The sequence below is a fragment of the Nilaparvata lugens genome, chromosome 4 (assembly GCF_014356525.2).
Source record: "Nilaparvata lugens isolate BPH chromosome 4, ASM1435652v1, whole genome shotgun sequence".
In the NCBI taxonomy this organism is placed as follows: Eukaryota; Metazoa; Arthropoda; class Insecta; order Hemiptera; family Delphacidae; genus Nilaparvata; species Nilaparvata lugens.
The window spans coordinates 26,017,736-26,036,014 of NC_052507.1; the positions used below are offsets into that span (position 1 = coordinate 26,017,736).

Consider the following 18,279-nt stretch of genomic DNA (forward strand, 5'->3'; position numbering starts at 1 on the left):
TAGTGTGTAGTGATTTTGCTCCGAGTCGTTCAAGGACACGAGCCAACACAGGCCACATCCGTAGGTGTGTAGGGCCCTTATTAGGCAGGAAAAGTAGTGATGTAAAGCTACTATAGTGAGATCCACGTTATAATGGCAGTATTTGATTAACATTGGTATTGCTATCCTTGTCTATCATTCAACAAAGCAGACAGTGCTATCCTTTTCTTTTCCCGCAATGTTGCCAAATCGGTTCTTAACAATGTAGAAATATAATTATCAAAATATTTTATCTCAATCATGAAAATTTATTGTTATATCATTAAAAAATATAATTTATTTGCGAATAGAATTATTTTTAACAAGAATGAACAGTTAATATTACATCAGATACATCTGTATTATCAAATTAATAAAAACTTGTAGTACCCTTTATTATTAAAAACTTAAAAATATTTCAACAATAAATGGTACTACAAGTTTTTATTAATTTGTACAAAAGTAACCCATATAAGTGAAGTGTTTTTATCCGTATTATCATAGAGAAACAATAGCATAAACTTGCGCTATTGTTTCTCTATGGTATTATCTTATATAGAAGTCAGTGGCAAGGCAGAGTCGGCAACGCTGTTCTTCTATCTTCCTCCACTGCCATTATAACGTGGACGTTACTTTAGTGACAAGAGCTTTCCATTATTACGTCACTTCTCATCCAGACCAATGTTTTGTAAGTGATAATTGATCGGTCACCTGACCTAATGCCATGCGATTTCTACCTTTGGAGGATTTCTTTATCAAGGAGCGTGTGTATTAATTTTGCCTCCATTGCCAGTGCCAGCCGACACTCCCGAATAAAGAAAAAAGATCGAAACATCAGTGTAGCAATTACTAATGACACTCATTTGGGAACAAGGCCAGTTACACATTTTTGGACATAATATTTGGACGTAAGATTTTTGCCGTCCTTATTATATATTCTATTGGTTCAACCATAACTTGGAAAACATATGATGTGATCATGTGCTTGTCAAATTCCATTCAATCTGGTAGAATTTATAAGGACGGCAAAAATCGTACATCCAAACTCGATAGCTTGTTCAACTCGCATATTGTCTTGATGTGTGCAGCGTAACGAATGATGCTCACATTGAACACTTGCAGGCTATAATGTGAAACTATTTTTCTTCAATATTGTAGCTGTAAGTTTAGTGTGATAGATATTAATCTTCATGTATTTTTACAAATCACTTCACATAAAAATTTTAATACACCTCTATTTCATGATGGGTGTACTAATTAAGGTTGGTTATGATACAGTTCTAGAGTAGGCATAGATAGTAAAAACCAACTTGATGTATGATTAATTTTAATAAAAAATTAGGACAGAGATGGTTGTCTTAAAAACTACAGTACCATCTATCCAACAAGGTTAACTTTTAAGTACTCTAATACTGTACCTGCATTCTATGCTTTTTGGATATTTATTTTAAAAAAATGCTAGTAAAATTATAAATATATCATCACAGTGCACAGCTCTACAGATTCACTTGAATATGTCCGTATTACAATTCACCGCATTTTCAATACCTACGGTACTTATTTTATTTGGATTTGTGATTTTCTGAGTAAAAAAAGTTTTTTTTCAATTTATATTGATTACATTTCAGAAACAATAGAATGCAATTTGTCAATATCATGAATACTATCAGAAACTTCTATTTCCCGCAATTCTTCAAGATTATAGTGCAAAGTAAGGTCGGGAAACATGAATAATGATTTACTATCCATAATAATCAAACTACAATAATTTTGAAGAACATGAGTTTGAATTGTGAACTGCACTACCAATGTTCAATAATATAATGGAAATGGGCATTGAAAGTGGAGAATTAAATCAGTGTTATTAATCAATAAATTATTTGAATCAAACAATCCAACATGGAATTCGACGTCGCAAACTGTACGACCGTGCCAACGCTAGGTGACTGGCATCTGAGTGCTTTAGACATGATTATTTCATGAAAAATGAAAAATTTAAATAGTAATAACATTTAGATGCGTAACTTGACACGAATCAGGTAGGATACAATGAATGTCATTCACTTTGCTCTATATATCGCGTGCAACAGTCGTTCACATCAGGCCTCTTAATTAGCTAGGCTAGTCACTACAACAAATATTGATTAATTCAGTCTCAGTCTTACCAAGATTACACGTTTTGGCTATTGGAGATATAAAACTTTAACACTAAAAATTATTGGTAAAACAATGACAAGTCAAAAAGACAATGAATTCAAAGAAAATTATAATAAATACCTATCTGCAGGTAGTAGAAATGTACTTGAAAGTTTTCGAAAATGCAAATAATCTAGAGAACGGTGGAATCACTTTCTTTTTGATGGAGCCGCTTGCCTGGTACTGACGTATTCTCCAGGTTTGACAATGTTACTGGCACGAATTGTTTGAGAATCTTTCCAGCTGGCAGTTTTCTTTGGCTCTTTCTTTGCAGCTGGTTTTTTGGCTGGAGGTTTTTGAGTTTTGCTGTTTTCTTTGTCAGCTTCAGATTTAGTGCGACCTTTTTGCTCACTTTGAGAGTCCTTGATTTCGACTGGTTCACTAGCAGCGGCGGCTGACATGGAATTGCGTGTTCTTCTTCCTACATAATGCTCCGCTTCCTCCACTACTTCTTCTTTTACCTGTTTTTTAGACGAGGCACTTTTCTTAACTTTACTATCGACTGAACTGTCTTTTGTAACGTGAAAATTGAGTTCATCGTAGGGTTTAAGTTTCAACTTCGTCAATTCGGTTAAGAACAGCTTCCGACAAAGATCGAAATCAATGGGTTGATTATTGTCAATTGAATTTATGTAATCGAGGAATTTCACCATCACTGGAAAATAAAATATACGATTAGAGAACATCCATGAGTTTTAAAATAATGGTACAAGTGTTTTACTGTACCAGTACTGATTGAATGACTTTACTGATTTTACATGACCTAGTACTGATTCAATGTCAGTACATTCAATCAGTAAATAACATGTGCTGATCGAATCTGCATAACTTTTCTACAACTGAAAAAGCTTGTCGGCTGAGTGAATAATAGGTATATGACAATAGTTATAACTAGAACCTTACTCAAATGTCATTAACAGACACTTTGATATGGAAGGCAAACACAAAAACTGCCGCATCTAAGAAGCTATGTTGACTTCTAGAATTCTAGAATTATGAATAGAAATTAAAGAATAAAAACTGAAAAATAATACAATGTTACAAAAGAAGAAGTAGAAAAAGAAGAAGAAAAAGAAGAAGAAAAAGAAGAAGAAGATGAGGAAGAAAGAGAAATAATAAATATTTAATTGTTTTGAGAAAAAGAAAGAAAAACTGGCCAATGAACCATGTGCTAGGTCCAGCCACCCACACCACCCCTGATCCACCTGAAAACAGCCGCGCCAAACCGACGAGGTTCCTCAATTCGCCTCAGCTCAACAGGCAATGTGTTCCACAATCCACAAGCCGTCACAAGAAAGGACTTGTTGAACATGACTGTCCTATAAATTGGGACAGCCAGCAGATGGGGACCATGTCGGGTACCACCCCGACCAATGTCACTCAAGAAGTGAAAGTCTTCAGCTAAGTACTTGGGTGTCTGAGTTTTCAACACTTTATGCAGAAGGAGAACAGCATGGAATGACCTACATTCATGTAGCTTCATGAGTCCAAGTCGGTCAAAGTATTCAGTCACATGGTCGTCCCGTCTGAGGTTGAAGATGAAGCGGACACAGTAGTTATGCGCACGCTGCATCCTCTGAAGTAGTTGAACAGTCATGTCAGTAGTTACAATGTCGCAATAGTTGAAAACCGGGAAAATCAAGGTCTTCACCAACATAACCTTTGTTGAAAAAGGAATAATGTCAGAAATCTTCTTCAACGTCTTGATCCCAGCAATCACCCTATTGCATGTCAACGTCACATGGTTTGTCCAGTCCAAGGTCCTAGTCATAGTGAGTCCCAAGTTTTTCACGTCTGAGCTGTACTCTAATTGAACGCCATTGATTGTAATATATGGTCCATCTGACAAGTCAAGTGTGTTCAGTAGTCTCGAATAACCAACCACTATTGCCTTTGACTTTGTCTCGTTCACCTTTAGCCCATTATTACTAGCCCAATCAAGTAAACGTACTAATTCGTCATTGATTTCCTCTACTGTCTTGTTGAAATCCTTTTTACTACAGTGTTTATAGATTTGCAGGTCATCTGCATATAGATGATATTTGGTGGTTAGTAGAGAACTAGTCACGTCGTTTATGTATATGCTGAACAGCAGAGGACCGCTACGTAGTCACTTGGAGTATGCCCTGTTTGGTTGGGCTTTATAGTTGCCTAAACTTTGAACGACAAATTGAACAAATTTGTTTTAATAATTAAATTAGAATGAATTGATTAATAGCAATAAAAATAGACCTATGACCATCCACGGTAAATTCAGAATCTCCATAAAAGTTAATTAGTTCAGTAGTTCAGACGTAATGATGCGTCATTCGTGAATTTCCTATCCTATACATTTGGAAGCCGATTCTTTCCTTTCTTACATTATAGATAAGCTGCTAAGCACGAATGCACATACAATTAAGATTGTTGCCAATTCACAGTAGTGAAACACACGAACTAATAGATAGATGCTTGTAGTATCGAGATTAGTAGATCTGGAAGAATGTAAATGATTCATTACGATTGTAAAATCTATTAAACAAAAATGGAAGTATTTCAATTTCGAATACAACAATCAGCATGAAAATAAATGATAATTTTTCATACCTAAATAAGAAATCACTATTCATTGATAATTTTAATATTTTCACTTGAAAATGGCATGTATCGAAACAAGACTGTGTCTTTGAGTATGAAAAGAAAAGGGTTACTAAGTTAGTTATTTCATTTAAGAAACTACTGAGCAGCCCTGAAAAGGTACGTAATAAAAATATGAAAACACAAATAAAATGGAAAATTGAGGAATCCATATATAATAGGTTACCTGTAGGAACTTTGGGGAGATTCTTGTTGATATAAGTAGATGGAGAAGCCATCAGCTCCTCCTTCTTCTGCTGAACCACGGCAGCATTAGCAATATCTTTCTCCCACGGTAACGTAGAGTTAATCCAGTGGAGCAGATTGAACGCAAGCATTTCCAAATCTCCTCGAGTGCCAAAAACTGTAAAATAATGACAAATAAAAACAATTTCAACCTATAGGCCACTAATTGATCAAAATTTATTATATGAGGTCTTGAAGTTATACAGAGGTCCAAAAAGTTGATACACTCTTTGACAGTGAATATCTCTATTTTAAACACAATTTCACAGATTAAAACATCACTACATTATATTTTCGTTCAATACAAATGTACTTATAGTACAAAGTCTCGATAATTTGGACTAACGGGGACTAAATAGCTGGAGGGAGTTAACGAACATCCGGGTTAACTGGAGAATGAGTGGAAACATACAAGAAATATGGAAATGAATGTACTTACTGAAAAAATCTCAAGATTTATTTATTATTTGATTTATTTAGAACACACAGGACTTCCAAAATCACATAAAGATGATTTATACATTTCACAATACATATACAGAACTGAATAAAAATTATTTCGACCGAAGTTCATTGAAAAAAGCTCTTATTTCCTTCATTTATAAAATAGAATTATAGTTCCCTTCAAAATTAATAAAATAATAATAAAAATTGTAACGTAGCTACTAGATTCGGTGATCACACCATCGTCAGGTTTGATTACACCACCGTTAACCTTTAACCGTTAACCTGACAATAGTGTGATCACCGAAACTAGAAGTTACGTTACAATTTGTATTATTGTTTTATTAATTTTAAAGGGTACTATGATTCTATTTTATAAATACAAGAAAGTAGCCCTGAATTCATACCTCTTATTTTCTTATTTACATATTTTTTCTCCATAAATCCTGGTTATCCGGACTTCTGAGTTAGCAGGATCCGGGTTAACTATTGTACAATAGAATGTAAACATTGAACTACAAAATCAAGTAAGGTTCATAGCTGTACGTTATTTTGTTCTGTTTACATTCACTGTCAATCAGTTTATACATTTTTTTACCTCTCTGTGTATTTATTGTGGCGGAAAAATTGGTTAACGAAAAAACCTTTTTTGCTTTAATCAAGTGTTTCTAGAATTATCATTATAAATATTGTTAGTGATTGCGAATGATGCCCACATAAGCATTCTGCTTGTGCGTGGGCAATGGAAAATGGAAAGGCGATTCGATGAGATTATCAAATGTCCATGCCTACCGGCGGGATTTGAACCCACGACCAGTTAGCGCCAGCAAACTGAAGGATGCAACGCCTTCACCCTTCAGTCGTCTCGGCTATCCTGGCCAGAAGAATAATTAGATATATAATTGGAAAAATTACAAATAAATAAAATTATTCAAATAAATAAATGATATAATACAATAGGTACTAATTTGGCATATTTCCAAAAATCATTGACATTGATGCTCCATTAGTATTTTCGCAAACATTCAGCATCTTATTTAGCTTGCACGTTGCACATAATTACTTTATTCCAAGCAATCATCACCATACATCATTATAACAAGATGAAACGAAAATACAAAAACGACAAACCTCCATTGTGTCCGTCACGACTGATGTATTCTATTGTTCCATTGCCTGCCAGTTTTGGATCTCTGGGCAAGTCTTCAACATCGCTCTTGAATTTCTTCGCTAGGCCGTAATCAACCAAGTGCAGATACTTTTCTGTACCAGGTTTTACTCCAAACAGCAAGTTGGCAGCTTTGATGTCACCGTGTATGTAGCCCTTGCTGTGTATGTACTCAAGCATATCTAACTGAAATCAAATACTGTCGAATAGAATCCTGGAATGCTAGATTGACGTAGTCAAGAAACAAAAAAATCCACTTGGTCTAATGGAAAATTATCCAAGATTTCTTGAATGAAATATTTTGTCGAAATGCTTTTTTAATAATAAATTTTCATAATTGAGATTGAATATTTTCTTAATTAATCATATTTCTACATTGCTATAAAACGATCTGGCAACATTGCAGAGCTGGAAAAGGATAGCGCTGTCAAATGATAGGCTAGACAAGGATAGCAATACTAGAGTTAATCAAATACTGTCATTATAATGTAGACCTCAATCTAGATTTGAAAATCAACTTGAAAGTACATGAAGTAGAATAGTGTAGCGGCTGTAGCGCAATACTGTCTGTTAATATACATCAAGGCTGTTCGGTACACTTTTTTATTATTTAAATTGGATAATCTTTTCCAATATAATTGTTAATATCATTATAAGAGTGAGAAAAAGGTTAGTGGTAACTGAAATTTTCAAGTGGTCTAATAAGCGAGTCATGGGTTGTTAAAGTGCTAATTTTCCAGATTCCGTTTTCTTTCCAGATCATAAACGGTTTCGACTATATTATTAGAACTTATCTTGAAAATTCAAAAAATGTATTTTTACAAACTAAAACATTTTATTCCCCATATCGTTCATGAATAAAAAAGTAACATTTTTTGTAAATTCGATAACTTGTTTATTTTGGAATTAATCGCGAAAAAACGCATATTAGAACAAAGCCAATGATATAATATACTGAATGTATTAAAAAAAACTCCAATGGAAAATTCGAAACCGTTTATGATCTGGAAAGAAAACGGAGTTTAGCACTTCAACAACCCATAACTCGCTTATTAGAAAACTTAAAAATTTCAGTTGCTACTTTTTCTCACTCTTATAATGATCTTAACAATTATATTGAAAAAGATTATCCAATTTAAATAAAAAGGTGTGCCGAATAGCCTTAATTGAACTATACACTAGCTTGAAGCTTTTGAACAATGCTACTCTATTCATTTTCATTGACTACATCTAATACAATAAGTCACGAGGCAATCGCTCTATCAACAAATTTAAATAAAACCATCCATACTTCTCTTGGCCTGTACTGGAAAAACTAGAGGACAAGGATTTCTCAGATAAGATGTCAACGGACAATATTACAGTGAACATGAACATTTCTAATTCTTCGTCGAATGGTTTATGAATCTAGACGTATTAGACTGAACTGACAAACTATACTGAATCTAGACGATCTCATTCCGGGCGACAATACTATCAACTTTCACTAACGATTGTCAAATAAAAAAAAACAATCATTTTTAAATATAATTGGACGACCAGCATAAAATTATATTATTGTTCTCTTTATTTTGTCGTATTTATTATGACTTTGACGAATCAGAGAATTAAAAAATAATTATCTTACCAACTGTATAGCAATCTGGTGAACGGTATCAGTTGGAATTTGCTTGTCGTTCTCCGAAATAATGTTGTAGAGACTCTTTCCATATCTATCAGTTACTAGAAATCTATACTCCGTATTTTTGAAGGTGAACAATCCAGAGCTATAGAAAGGAGAGACTCCACAGTGTTTTACTTTCTTCGTTTTTTTCCATTCTGCAACTGAAAAAAGAAAGACATAGGGCTGTTAATAGACACGGCCCATTGTATATTCATACTGAAAGTCGATGAAGCCAACATCACTACCGCCATATCGCCCCATCGTGACGTCAGCATCAGATAGAAAACTTTTCTGTAGAGTTTGTTTTGTATAGATGATATTGAAAGGTTATATCAAAATTACTTTCATTAAAATTATCTTATTATAAATAGGATTTCTATTTGGCTATTATTTTCAAGAGAATTTGAGATAGAATACCCACCGAGCAACTTTATTTTCTGTCGTTTTCAAGTTCAGATTGGTATTGGTGTAACACAGCTTTTTAAATTAGACGCCATTTCAGATTTGTATGAACATAAAAATCTGATCCCAAAGCAAAGTTTTGAATCAAATTACGAAAAAAGATATTTCATTGATGAATTTAATTAATATTACATGAAATTAATTATCTTATCAAGGAAATGGAGACTAAATTAGATTAAATTTAATGGGATAAATGAAGTAACAGCTGTGTACAGTCAGTGGCAAAATGGAGTCAATTTAAGAGACTGCAACGTTTTTCTCCTACAGTATTTTCACTACCATTATAACGTGGAATTCCCCAGTATGACGTCATACATGTTGGCTTCAGAGGTTTGACTTCCCAGCGTGTCTTTTCTACATCTGGTCTAAGGTTTAAACAGAGATAAATCAGCTGTAATACCCACATGTAATCGTTGATTAGCGTTAAACGTAAATGGTGCATTATAATGGCCTCAGATAATATCAATAGACTTACTTAACTCTGGTTTAGTAGCTCGCATATAGAAATGGATTTCGCAAAATAGAGGTCCATTTTCTTTTGGCTCCTGAAAAGGAAGAATGCAAGAATTACCAAGTAGTATATTTACTCAGAGTGATCTTCATGTCGATTGACTGATAAATTGGACCGGAATCCACCCAGCACTATCCAGTGCATTTATAGGTGAATACTAAAGCACAAACTGATGGCCGTACATTGATTTATGGATATCTACTTGGCTGATCAGAGATTTAGAATATAATAATAATTAATAAGAGTATCGTTTGGCCAAATCCATTGTTAGCTTTAAAACCCAGTTTTCTTGAAAGTAGAACACATGAAAACAAATTTACTAATGCTGAAACGAATGTGTTAATTGTTATCAATAACATTGATTGTTATTGATTTGTTATCAATAAATTATTATTTGGTTATGATAATATAAGGATGATCACTCTTTTCCTAATATTATCAAGGAGTATTATGATGCATATATTGAGAACATTTTTGAACTTTTGTATTGCAGGTTGGCCAAATGTTAAGAGCTGTGATGAAAATTGAGACTTTTTATATTGGACTTCTCAAGTTTCCTCTTACTTTATTTATGTACAAGAAATTGTATACTATAGGGGAAATATTCTCATTTTCCCATTAGATTCAGTCTTCTCTTTCATTAGTAGGTTAAAGAAACATTGTACATGAACCTATCTGTTCTAAATTCATAAATTTGAAACATGTGTTTTTATTCAAACGTGAGTTTAAATACGTACCACTTTTATAGCGAATGGATATTTGATAGCATTCTTGGAAGCAGTCTCCTTATTACTTTCCTTAGCTGGAAAAATCAAGAAATTATACTAATGGTTAACAGATTAACAGACTGCAAAATACAACAAATACAAACGAACCAAATTGTTTGGTTTTATGAAAATATGATAAGATAACAGATGATAGATTTTTTTTGCGCGATTCTATAGTTCATATATATATATATATATATATATATATATATATATATATATATATATATATATATATATATATATATATATGAATTAAAACAGGAGACATAAAACATAAATAGATTAAAAACACTTGAAAACTTACATTAGAAATGGGAAAATTTTCGGGAACTGAGTTCACTTCCTCAACCGAGCAGACTGCAGTTTGAAATCCAACGGTCGTGTGACCACAGAGTAGGCACGGAGAGTCATTATTGTAGCAGCAGAGACCACAGATTACGCGGTGCAGACGGATGGAGAGAAAAAGGGTACAGATTCAGGGGACATTATGGGGTATTTAGAGGGCGGTTACAAACGGGATATTTAAGATTTGAGTGAGTTATGAATAAGGAAAGGTGTAGCTTATGAATTGATAAAAAAGATGTTGTATGGTGCTGATACATGGACGATGATAGAGAGAGAATGAAGTAGAATAAAAGCAGGAGAAATGAGGTTCATCACGACAATAAAGGGAAATACGCATAGACAGTGTTCGGAATGAGGAGATAAGAAGAGAACTGCACATGGAAAGCATAAGAGGAAAGATAGAAAGCATGAGCCCCCAGACGGCACTATGCCATGGGATGAAAACGCCTTCAATGATTTGCTTTGTGTACTGATTTCTTTAGTGGAATATTTGAATAAAGGTAATTTATTATTTTTATTATTATTATAGAAAGCATGAGACTACGCTGGTTTGGACACGTGAAGGGAATGGGAGAGGATCGGCTGCCAAAGAAAATGGAAGAGATGAGGATTGAAGGAAGGAGACCAAGAGGAGGACCGCGACGACGATGGAAAGACACAGTGGTCAACGAAGTGGAGAAGAGAGGATACAGAAGGCGACAGGTTGAGGACGAGCGATGGTGGGAAGACCGAGGAAGATGGAGAGGTATTGTTCATACCCAGCCAGACCCGGCACTAGTTGGAACGGGACACTTATATTTATGTAAGCATAAGAGGAAAGCCGTGTATGTAAAAAATTAATTCTTCCTGAAAATTGCTCGAATAAGCTTGACAACTTTGTAAACATCCTAAAGGTTAAAGAGCGTGGGCTAAATGTTTACTTGAAATATATTTCTTTTCATCCTTTCAGAAATACATTAGCCACAAGTTATTTGACTTTTGATTAAAAGTAAAGAAAGTTGTATTTTTTTTTGCTTTTTAAAAATAACCACTTTTTTCAATTGAATATTGAAATCGATACTTACCACTGTAAACTTCCGCAAAACCACCCGTTCCAATCGATTCTCCGATCTCCCACTCCTTCTTCTGGTTGTCCACAACTTTCAAACCTTTTGGCAGTGGGTCTGGAAGTTTGTATAGACCTTTCTTTTTCTTAGGTGCTGGCCCACCATCCTTTTTAGGAGGCATTTTCCAAAGATAACCGGTAAAGGTCCGTAGAATACTGAAAAATAGAATAAACAAAATATATAGAGAATGAATGCATTTTCATGTAGTTAATTAATAAAAGCAATTGCAGTATTATATAATTGGCGTCTTTTTGGGCTGCACATTATTATATGAGTCGCGGAATTCAGCATTGAGACCTACATAAATCGATAAAGAAGGTCAAGACGAGTTCAACCATGTATTACATTGTTGCCGATTTTGAAGTATTAGCAGAACAAACCTGCAATTTTTAATAGATTTATATTTTCATTAATTTTTTTTTACTACAATAAGATTTAAAATAGTCTTATGTAGCATTTGACGGAAAATCCAATGAAACCGTTTTAAATTTTTTATCAATAGTTCATGAGATATTTTTAAAAAGTGCAAATTTTTCACTTTAAAAGAGGTTAACAAGTTTACTTGGTGATTTATAGGTAATTTAGACTATTGGATTTTGTAGAATAGTACATCTTCTTCTTTCCCTATCCCATTCTGCAGCTACCGCCGCGTTGGGAGATGGCCCCGGATCCATCCTCTGTAGCCATCCCTGTTCTCTGCTATTCTTCTCAACTGAGCCGTACTCTTCCCCCTCCCCACAGCAATGCACTCTATCCTCTCCTCCCATGTTGCTCTAGGTCTTCCGATCGGGGCGCCGTCCTAAGGGCCTAGCCTCCAACCTGTCTCGTCGGGTCTATCTCACCATTCTCCTCAAGCAATTCATTTGGAGGGCGTTCACTCGGCTTATGTAATTGGCTGTTGGCGTCCAACTCTCGCTGCCATGGATCAAAATAGGCTCCACAACGGACTTGTAAACTCTGATCTTAGTATTTCTAGAGACCTCTTCCTATCCAAAAATGTAGTTGCACAAGGAGTAATATGGTCTGGCTGCTTTTTGTATTCTGTGTGGGACTTCCAGTTGCTTTTTGTATCCTGTGTGACTTCCAGTTGAAGTTTGCCAGTTTGATGTATGACTGTGCCCAGGTACTCATATCTATCTGTTTGAGGGAGTGACTGACCCCTGTACTCAACCCTGATTCTCTCTATCCGTTCTTCTGTCCTAGTAACCATCATGACTTGATTCTTTTCCCTATTCAGCTCTTTTCAACATTGTTTCGCCCTATTCCAACACAGCCCTCTGCAGTTTTCTTACTGAATTTGCAATCACAAGCATCGTATGCATAGGCTAGGACCTGGCAACAGATTTTTAATTTCTACCATAGATCTTTCTGTTCTTTGTCAGCAAACCTACATGATTTCATCAATAAATATTACAAACAACAATGGTGATAAACTATCACCTTGCCTAACATCTTTTTCCATGGAAAAAGTTCGAGAGGACTTGCCACTTAATCGCACTGTTCCTTTTAAATCCATGAACGTAGCTTTTATAGCTTGCAGCAGTTTAGGTGGAGTTTGCTTTTTCTCAAGTGCCTTCCATAAATCTTTTCTAGGGACCGCATCAAAAGCAGACTTCATATCCACGAATGCCAGATATGCTGGTTTTCCTCGGCTAATCCATTTATCCAGCACAGTGCGCAATAAGAATATCAGATCCTGTTTTTGCCTTCCAGATCTTAACCATGACTGCTCCTCATCAAGATCGTTTTCCACATGAGTAATAGCCTTTTCTCCAGCAGACCTGAGTAAAGTTTTGCTACCATGTTTACAAGGCATACTGCTCTGTAGTTCTTGCAATTAGATGTGTCCCCTTTATATGTATTGACACAATTATATTTCTGAGCCAAACATTAAACACTTTTCCTTCTCTCCATGTTTATCTGAATAACTCTGCCAGATCCTCCATCAAGGGGTCACCTCCTGCTTTCAGCATTTCTACAGTTATGGTGTCCTCTCCTGCTGCTCTTCCATTTCTCATTCTGTGCATCATACTTTTCACCTCCTCCAGTGATATTAATATTAATTGCTCATTCTCTGTTTCTAGAGTTTCTGGAACTCTGACCCTCAACACTGAGTCTTCCGGTGTTGGGCGGTCTATAAGTTTCTCTTCATAGTAATGTCTCCAAACCTCAATCACTTCCTCTGTCTCTACCCGAAGTCTTCCTTCACTGTCTCTTATACTTCGGACTTTCCGACCAAATTTCTCTCTCAGGCTCACCAATACTCTAAAAGTTCTTACTTCCACTTCTATAGTTCCACTTCATTTTTTCATCAAATTCCAATTATGATACATGATTTTGAACCGTCTTGACGAGCTGAGAAGAATGAGCTGTAGTACGAAGAGATCAGATCATTCTGTCAAAAGTTATAAGTGTTTAAAGTTTTGATCCTTGACGTATCCTTATGACGTACCCCCCACTAGGAAATACTGAAATTAAATGTTTCTAATGGGTGATTCTCCATAGAAAATAACCCGCGTGAGATGATTTCAGCCGAAATATGTATTTTTTTGTTAGGAAGGCCTTGAAAAGGTATTATAATGAAAAATTTGTATTTTGGCTGTAGGACATGATTTTGTATTTTTGGGTATATCCCCCCTCCCCCCACTCCTAAATTCGAAAATTCCTAAGGAATCCTGTTCATAATGAATTGTTCTTTCACGTGATGTGTGTTTTTTTATCTATACTAGAAAAATGTCCATGTTGTATAGGGTAGAAGTGGTAGATTTGCATAATTTTGAAAACCCCTTGAAAAATACCCCTTCTTTGAAAATTCGTAGCTCCGGAACCAAATATGGTAGAATCCTGCGCGACCACTCAATTTATTGGAAATCTTATTCTCTTTAATTTTGTCGGAAATGAGTTTTTTTGAGAAACTCAAGGTTTACGAGATAAAATGGGAAAATTGAAAAAAGTCCGAAATGTTGGGGGTTTTGGGGGTGGAGGCGCCCTCTGGCGTGTCAGCAAATTTCAGATTCGAATTTAGCGCACCTAAGTGTGCTTAGCGAAGTGTTGTGTGCTTTGGAATGTTAACTGGTGAATTCTGTTATGCCTATAATAGGTATTGGCTATTATCATTTCATCTGCAAGGCACAGACCTAGGATTCTGTTCTCATTGGTGTTCTATGTACTATCTGCTCCCCAAGGTCCAAGCAGATAATCATTTCCCACTCTTCCGTTCATGTCAACTGTAAGAATTGCTCTTCTTCCTCCATTCTCAGTCATGTCAATCTGGACTTGTACTTCTGAGAAGAACTCTTCCTTCACAGCAGTCTCAACATCCTCTATAGGTGCATTTACCTGGACTAGTGTTATGGAATTTCCAAATTCAGGTTCATCATGATTATTCTGGAATAGACTGGCTCCCATGCAGTGACTTTTCTATCCATTTCCTCACTCACTATGAATCCCCTCCTTTGCTCGTTTACACCAAGGTATTCCAACATATCTTAGCACATAGCCACCCTCCAGTGTATTGACTCCTTTTCCAGTTTTGAGAACTTCACTGATCCCAAATATACCAATCTTGTATTTTTTCATTTCTTCATCCACTTCCACTTCCTTTCTCACTCAAGTTTTAACTTTCCAAGTACCAAATCGTAGTCCTCATCTTTCCCATGCAAAATTCTTAGTTTCCGGTCCCATTCCGAGGCTATCGTGATTGCTCTGAATCAGCTGTACGTTGTGCGGGTTAATTGCCCAGCGACAACGAACGGTGGGGTCCCGAAGGTACCCCTTAAAGCATCCTTACTCATTCTTTCATTCATACTCCATGGAAAATGAGAGGAAAATAAAGAGTTTGTCACAAAAGAGGGATAGGAAAGAAATTTTTTGAACGCATGGCGACCTCCACCATCCGACAAGTTATGCACATAGCAGAGGGCGGCTCAAAAGCAAAGTCAATGGAAAAAAGCCGCTTTAGGATGGAAGACCTCCGGAGGCAAAAGTTAGAGAAGAAGGGCTCCGGAGTGGGTGTCTGCAGCCGCCGTGAAGCGACTGGGCGATGGGATCCCCAACCCCGACACCGTTTAGAATAATATATTTTGAAAAAAATACCCACAAACAAATAGTCACTTGATAGCCAAGCTCAATTTTATTTATCGAGATGTTTGGAACAAAACAAAAATTTAACACTACATACTTTAAAGTTTTTGTTCTTGATAATAATTTTTGTCAGCTTCAGTGGGTATTAAATTGGTCCTATCTCATGTCTGATTATGCCATGGTTAGATGAGGCTTGGTCGGGCTAGTTTATGCTTGGATTGGTTGGGTATGGCATGGTTAGGTTAGGTGTGATTTGAATAAGGTTAGGTTGGTTTTATTGGTTTAGGTTTTGGACTTTGTTAAGTTAAGCTTGGTTTAACAAACTTCTGGAATCTAAAGCTTCTAAAAGGCGTTGGACGTTGGGAGCAAAATAAAATAAGATTATGGTCTTTAATACCAGTTTGCACTACGAAAATATGATGAACTCTTTTAAAGCCTACTCTACAAGCTTGCTACAACAAATTCTTCCATTTGCTTCAAATATCTTAATACCTATAGAAGTTACTAACCTCAAACATGTTTCATGCAAAATTCAACATTAGATTTATTTTGTTACTCACTAGAAAAAGCAAAAAATGATGAAAAATTAAAAAGTATGGTCTGTAATTTATTGTTTTTCCACATATCATAGACTATCAAGTGCCTAATTATTTTCTTCTAGAACTTACTATTCTAAAAAAATTCGATAGTTTAAAATACAGTCTATTAATCACCAAGTAAACAAGTAGGCCTAAGTCTATTTTAAAGCTAAACTCTTTTAAAAATTTGCACTTTTTTGAAATATCACATGAGCTATGATGAGCATGAGATATGAACTTCATACTGGTTTTTTCAAGTTTTAGATAAGATTCGTCTATTACCTAGCTTATTGTACTCATGCAAAAAAATAAATCTGTAATTTTATTTTTTTGCCATGTATGTTTTTCTAATACTTTGAAATTGAGAACAATGTAAGTTAACACATTGATCTAGTCTTGAGCTTGACCGCTTCCATCAATAATTTTATTTTATGTAGATCTCAATCTCAATCCTCGATTCCGTGGCCCAAAGTGCCCCCATACCCATGTCTTTTTCCAATAATTAGCAATCACGGATGCAGTGTAAAAAAATTGACTTTCACTTTTGATGTTTACTAGTAGTAAACTGTAGTAGCTTAAAAACTATAATAAATTATAAATTGAGCTACTCAGTTTATTGAAAACAACCCAATTAAAAGAAAACTTATGTATAAAAAAGCACCATTAGTTTTAAGCATCAAAGAAACTAGGAGATTGCCTTAGCTTACTTGTTTCTATAAAAAAACTTCAAGATGTTGAGCAAGAAAGCAGAGCAATGATTCAAAATTATCATGGAAATAGAAAGAATCAATCAACTTAACTAAAAAATACAACTATTGAACATGATTAAATTCAAATTATTATTAAAAGGATTGCCTCTTACCTTTTGTTAAATATAAATTATTGATTTTAAAAGTAAAAAAATCACGGTGGAATAAAAACTGACCGTTGAATTTACAAACTTTACAAGTTTTTGAAGCTTTCAAACGTTAAACAACCGAAAACTACTGGCACCAGGCACAACTACTGCCTACTGGTTTCACTTGCTCGCAAACTCGCATGCAGCAACCTGCAAGCTTTTAAAGTTTTCAGTTATAAACAGCTGATGGCTGAACGAATAGAATAGACGTAGAAATAGTATGGAGAGTGATCTAACTTTATTGAAGCAACTCCTCGAGCTGCTCTTTCCAGAACTTCTTTTCTGGATACAAAACAATTTGATTGGAAAATTCTATGTCAGATGAAACGACCGTCATATAACATCACCGAAAGCCTACCACCTCACATACAGAGCTACAGGTAAGCATTTTGTCATTTAAATGAATAAATGATCTTTATTACCTTGTAAGCTGATTGTAGCAATTGGTTCGTCAGAAAACAAACATACAAAACATATATTTATATATATATATATATATATATATATATATATATATATATATATATATATATATATATATATATATATATATATCAACAAAGGAGAAATTGATGAAGCCTAGTATATTAAAAGCAAAAGTCTTTGGTGCAAAAAAGACAATATCACATGAATAAAGAACAGTAAGTTATCTCATAAAGTTCATGAATAACATTTTTTGATGGTAGCATTCGGGATATCAAAAAACTCCCTTATTGAATACAGTGGGGTTTTACGAGGAATGCATGGGTGCATTTGTTGAACTGCTGTGTTGTGAGAGTCCTCACTGATGCTGGCAGCCGGTTGAAAAGCCTCATGCTGAGGCTACCAGGGCTGTTTTGAATCTTACTCAGTCTTGTGAAGGGCAGGTTGAGTTGGCTTCTGCCTCTTGTAGAAAAAGCATGAGAATTAAGATTTGTGACTCACATTTTAAGGAAACAGTATTAATTTCAAACATCAAAATTTGATTAAAATATTTTATTAAAATATTCAATTTATGCACCTTAAAGCCCGACTTCCATTCAATTTCTCTTCCAGATTTTGCTTAGCGATAGTTTCTATTCCTTTATCTTCATGAATTTTTAAAAATCTTTATTATCATGTTTTTGCTATCAGTTTTTGTCATTCAGAACCTATAATGAGGACCACGTTATAATGGCAGTGTATAATTTGCAATG

General features: G+C 35.0%; 1 protein-coding gene across 2 annotated transcripts; it reads right to left on the reverse strand.

The window, feature by feature from the left end:
• Window positions 1-1,328: 1,328 nt before the first annotated feature.
• LOC111044545 (serine/threonine-protein kinase VRK1) lies at window positions 1,329-17,295 on the reverse strand. Of its 2 annotated transcripts, none has more exons than XM_022329724.2 (8): window positions 17,132-17,295; window positions 11,504-11,700; window positions 10,062-10,126; window positions 9,289-9,358; window positions 8,316-8,512; window positions 6,652-6,874; window positions 5,018-5,194; window positions 1,329-2,869 (listed from the first exon to the last, which is right to left on the reverse strand). In XM_022329724.2, exons 2-8 carry the CDS (start codon window positions 11,664-11,666, stop codon window positions 2,364-2,366), a joined length of 1,401 nt encoding a protein of 466 aa, XP_022185416.2. In that variant the 5' UTR covers window positions 11,667-11,700; window positions 17,132-17,295; the 3' UTR covers window positions 1,329-2,363. The 2 variants fall into 2 exon arrangements, with proteins under 2 accessions (XP_022185416.2, XP_022185415.2); XM_022329723.2 differs by having other exon boundaries at window positions 17,069-17,285.
• Window positions 17,296-18,279: the final 984 nt, after the last annotated feature.

What these genes read in the sequence shown, in the direction of transcription:
- LOC111044545 (XM_022329724.2), bottom strand. Translation starts at nt 11,666, where the DNA reads ATGCCTCCTAAAAAGGATGGTGGGCCAGCACCTAAGAAAAAGAAAGGT. An exon ending in TTTTGCGGAAGTTTACAGTG is followed by an intron (nt 10,127 to 11,503) that starts GTAAGTATCGAT and finishes TGATTTTTCCAG; the next exon opens with CTAAGGAAAGTAATAAGGAG. An exon ending in ACCAGATTGCTATACAGTTG is followed by an intron (nt 6,875 to 8,315) that starts GTAAGATAATTA and finishes ATTTGATTTCAG; the next exon opens with TTAGATATGCTTGAGTACAT.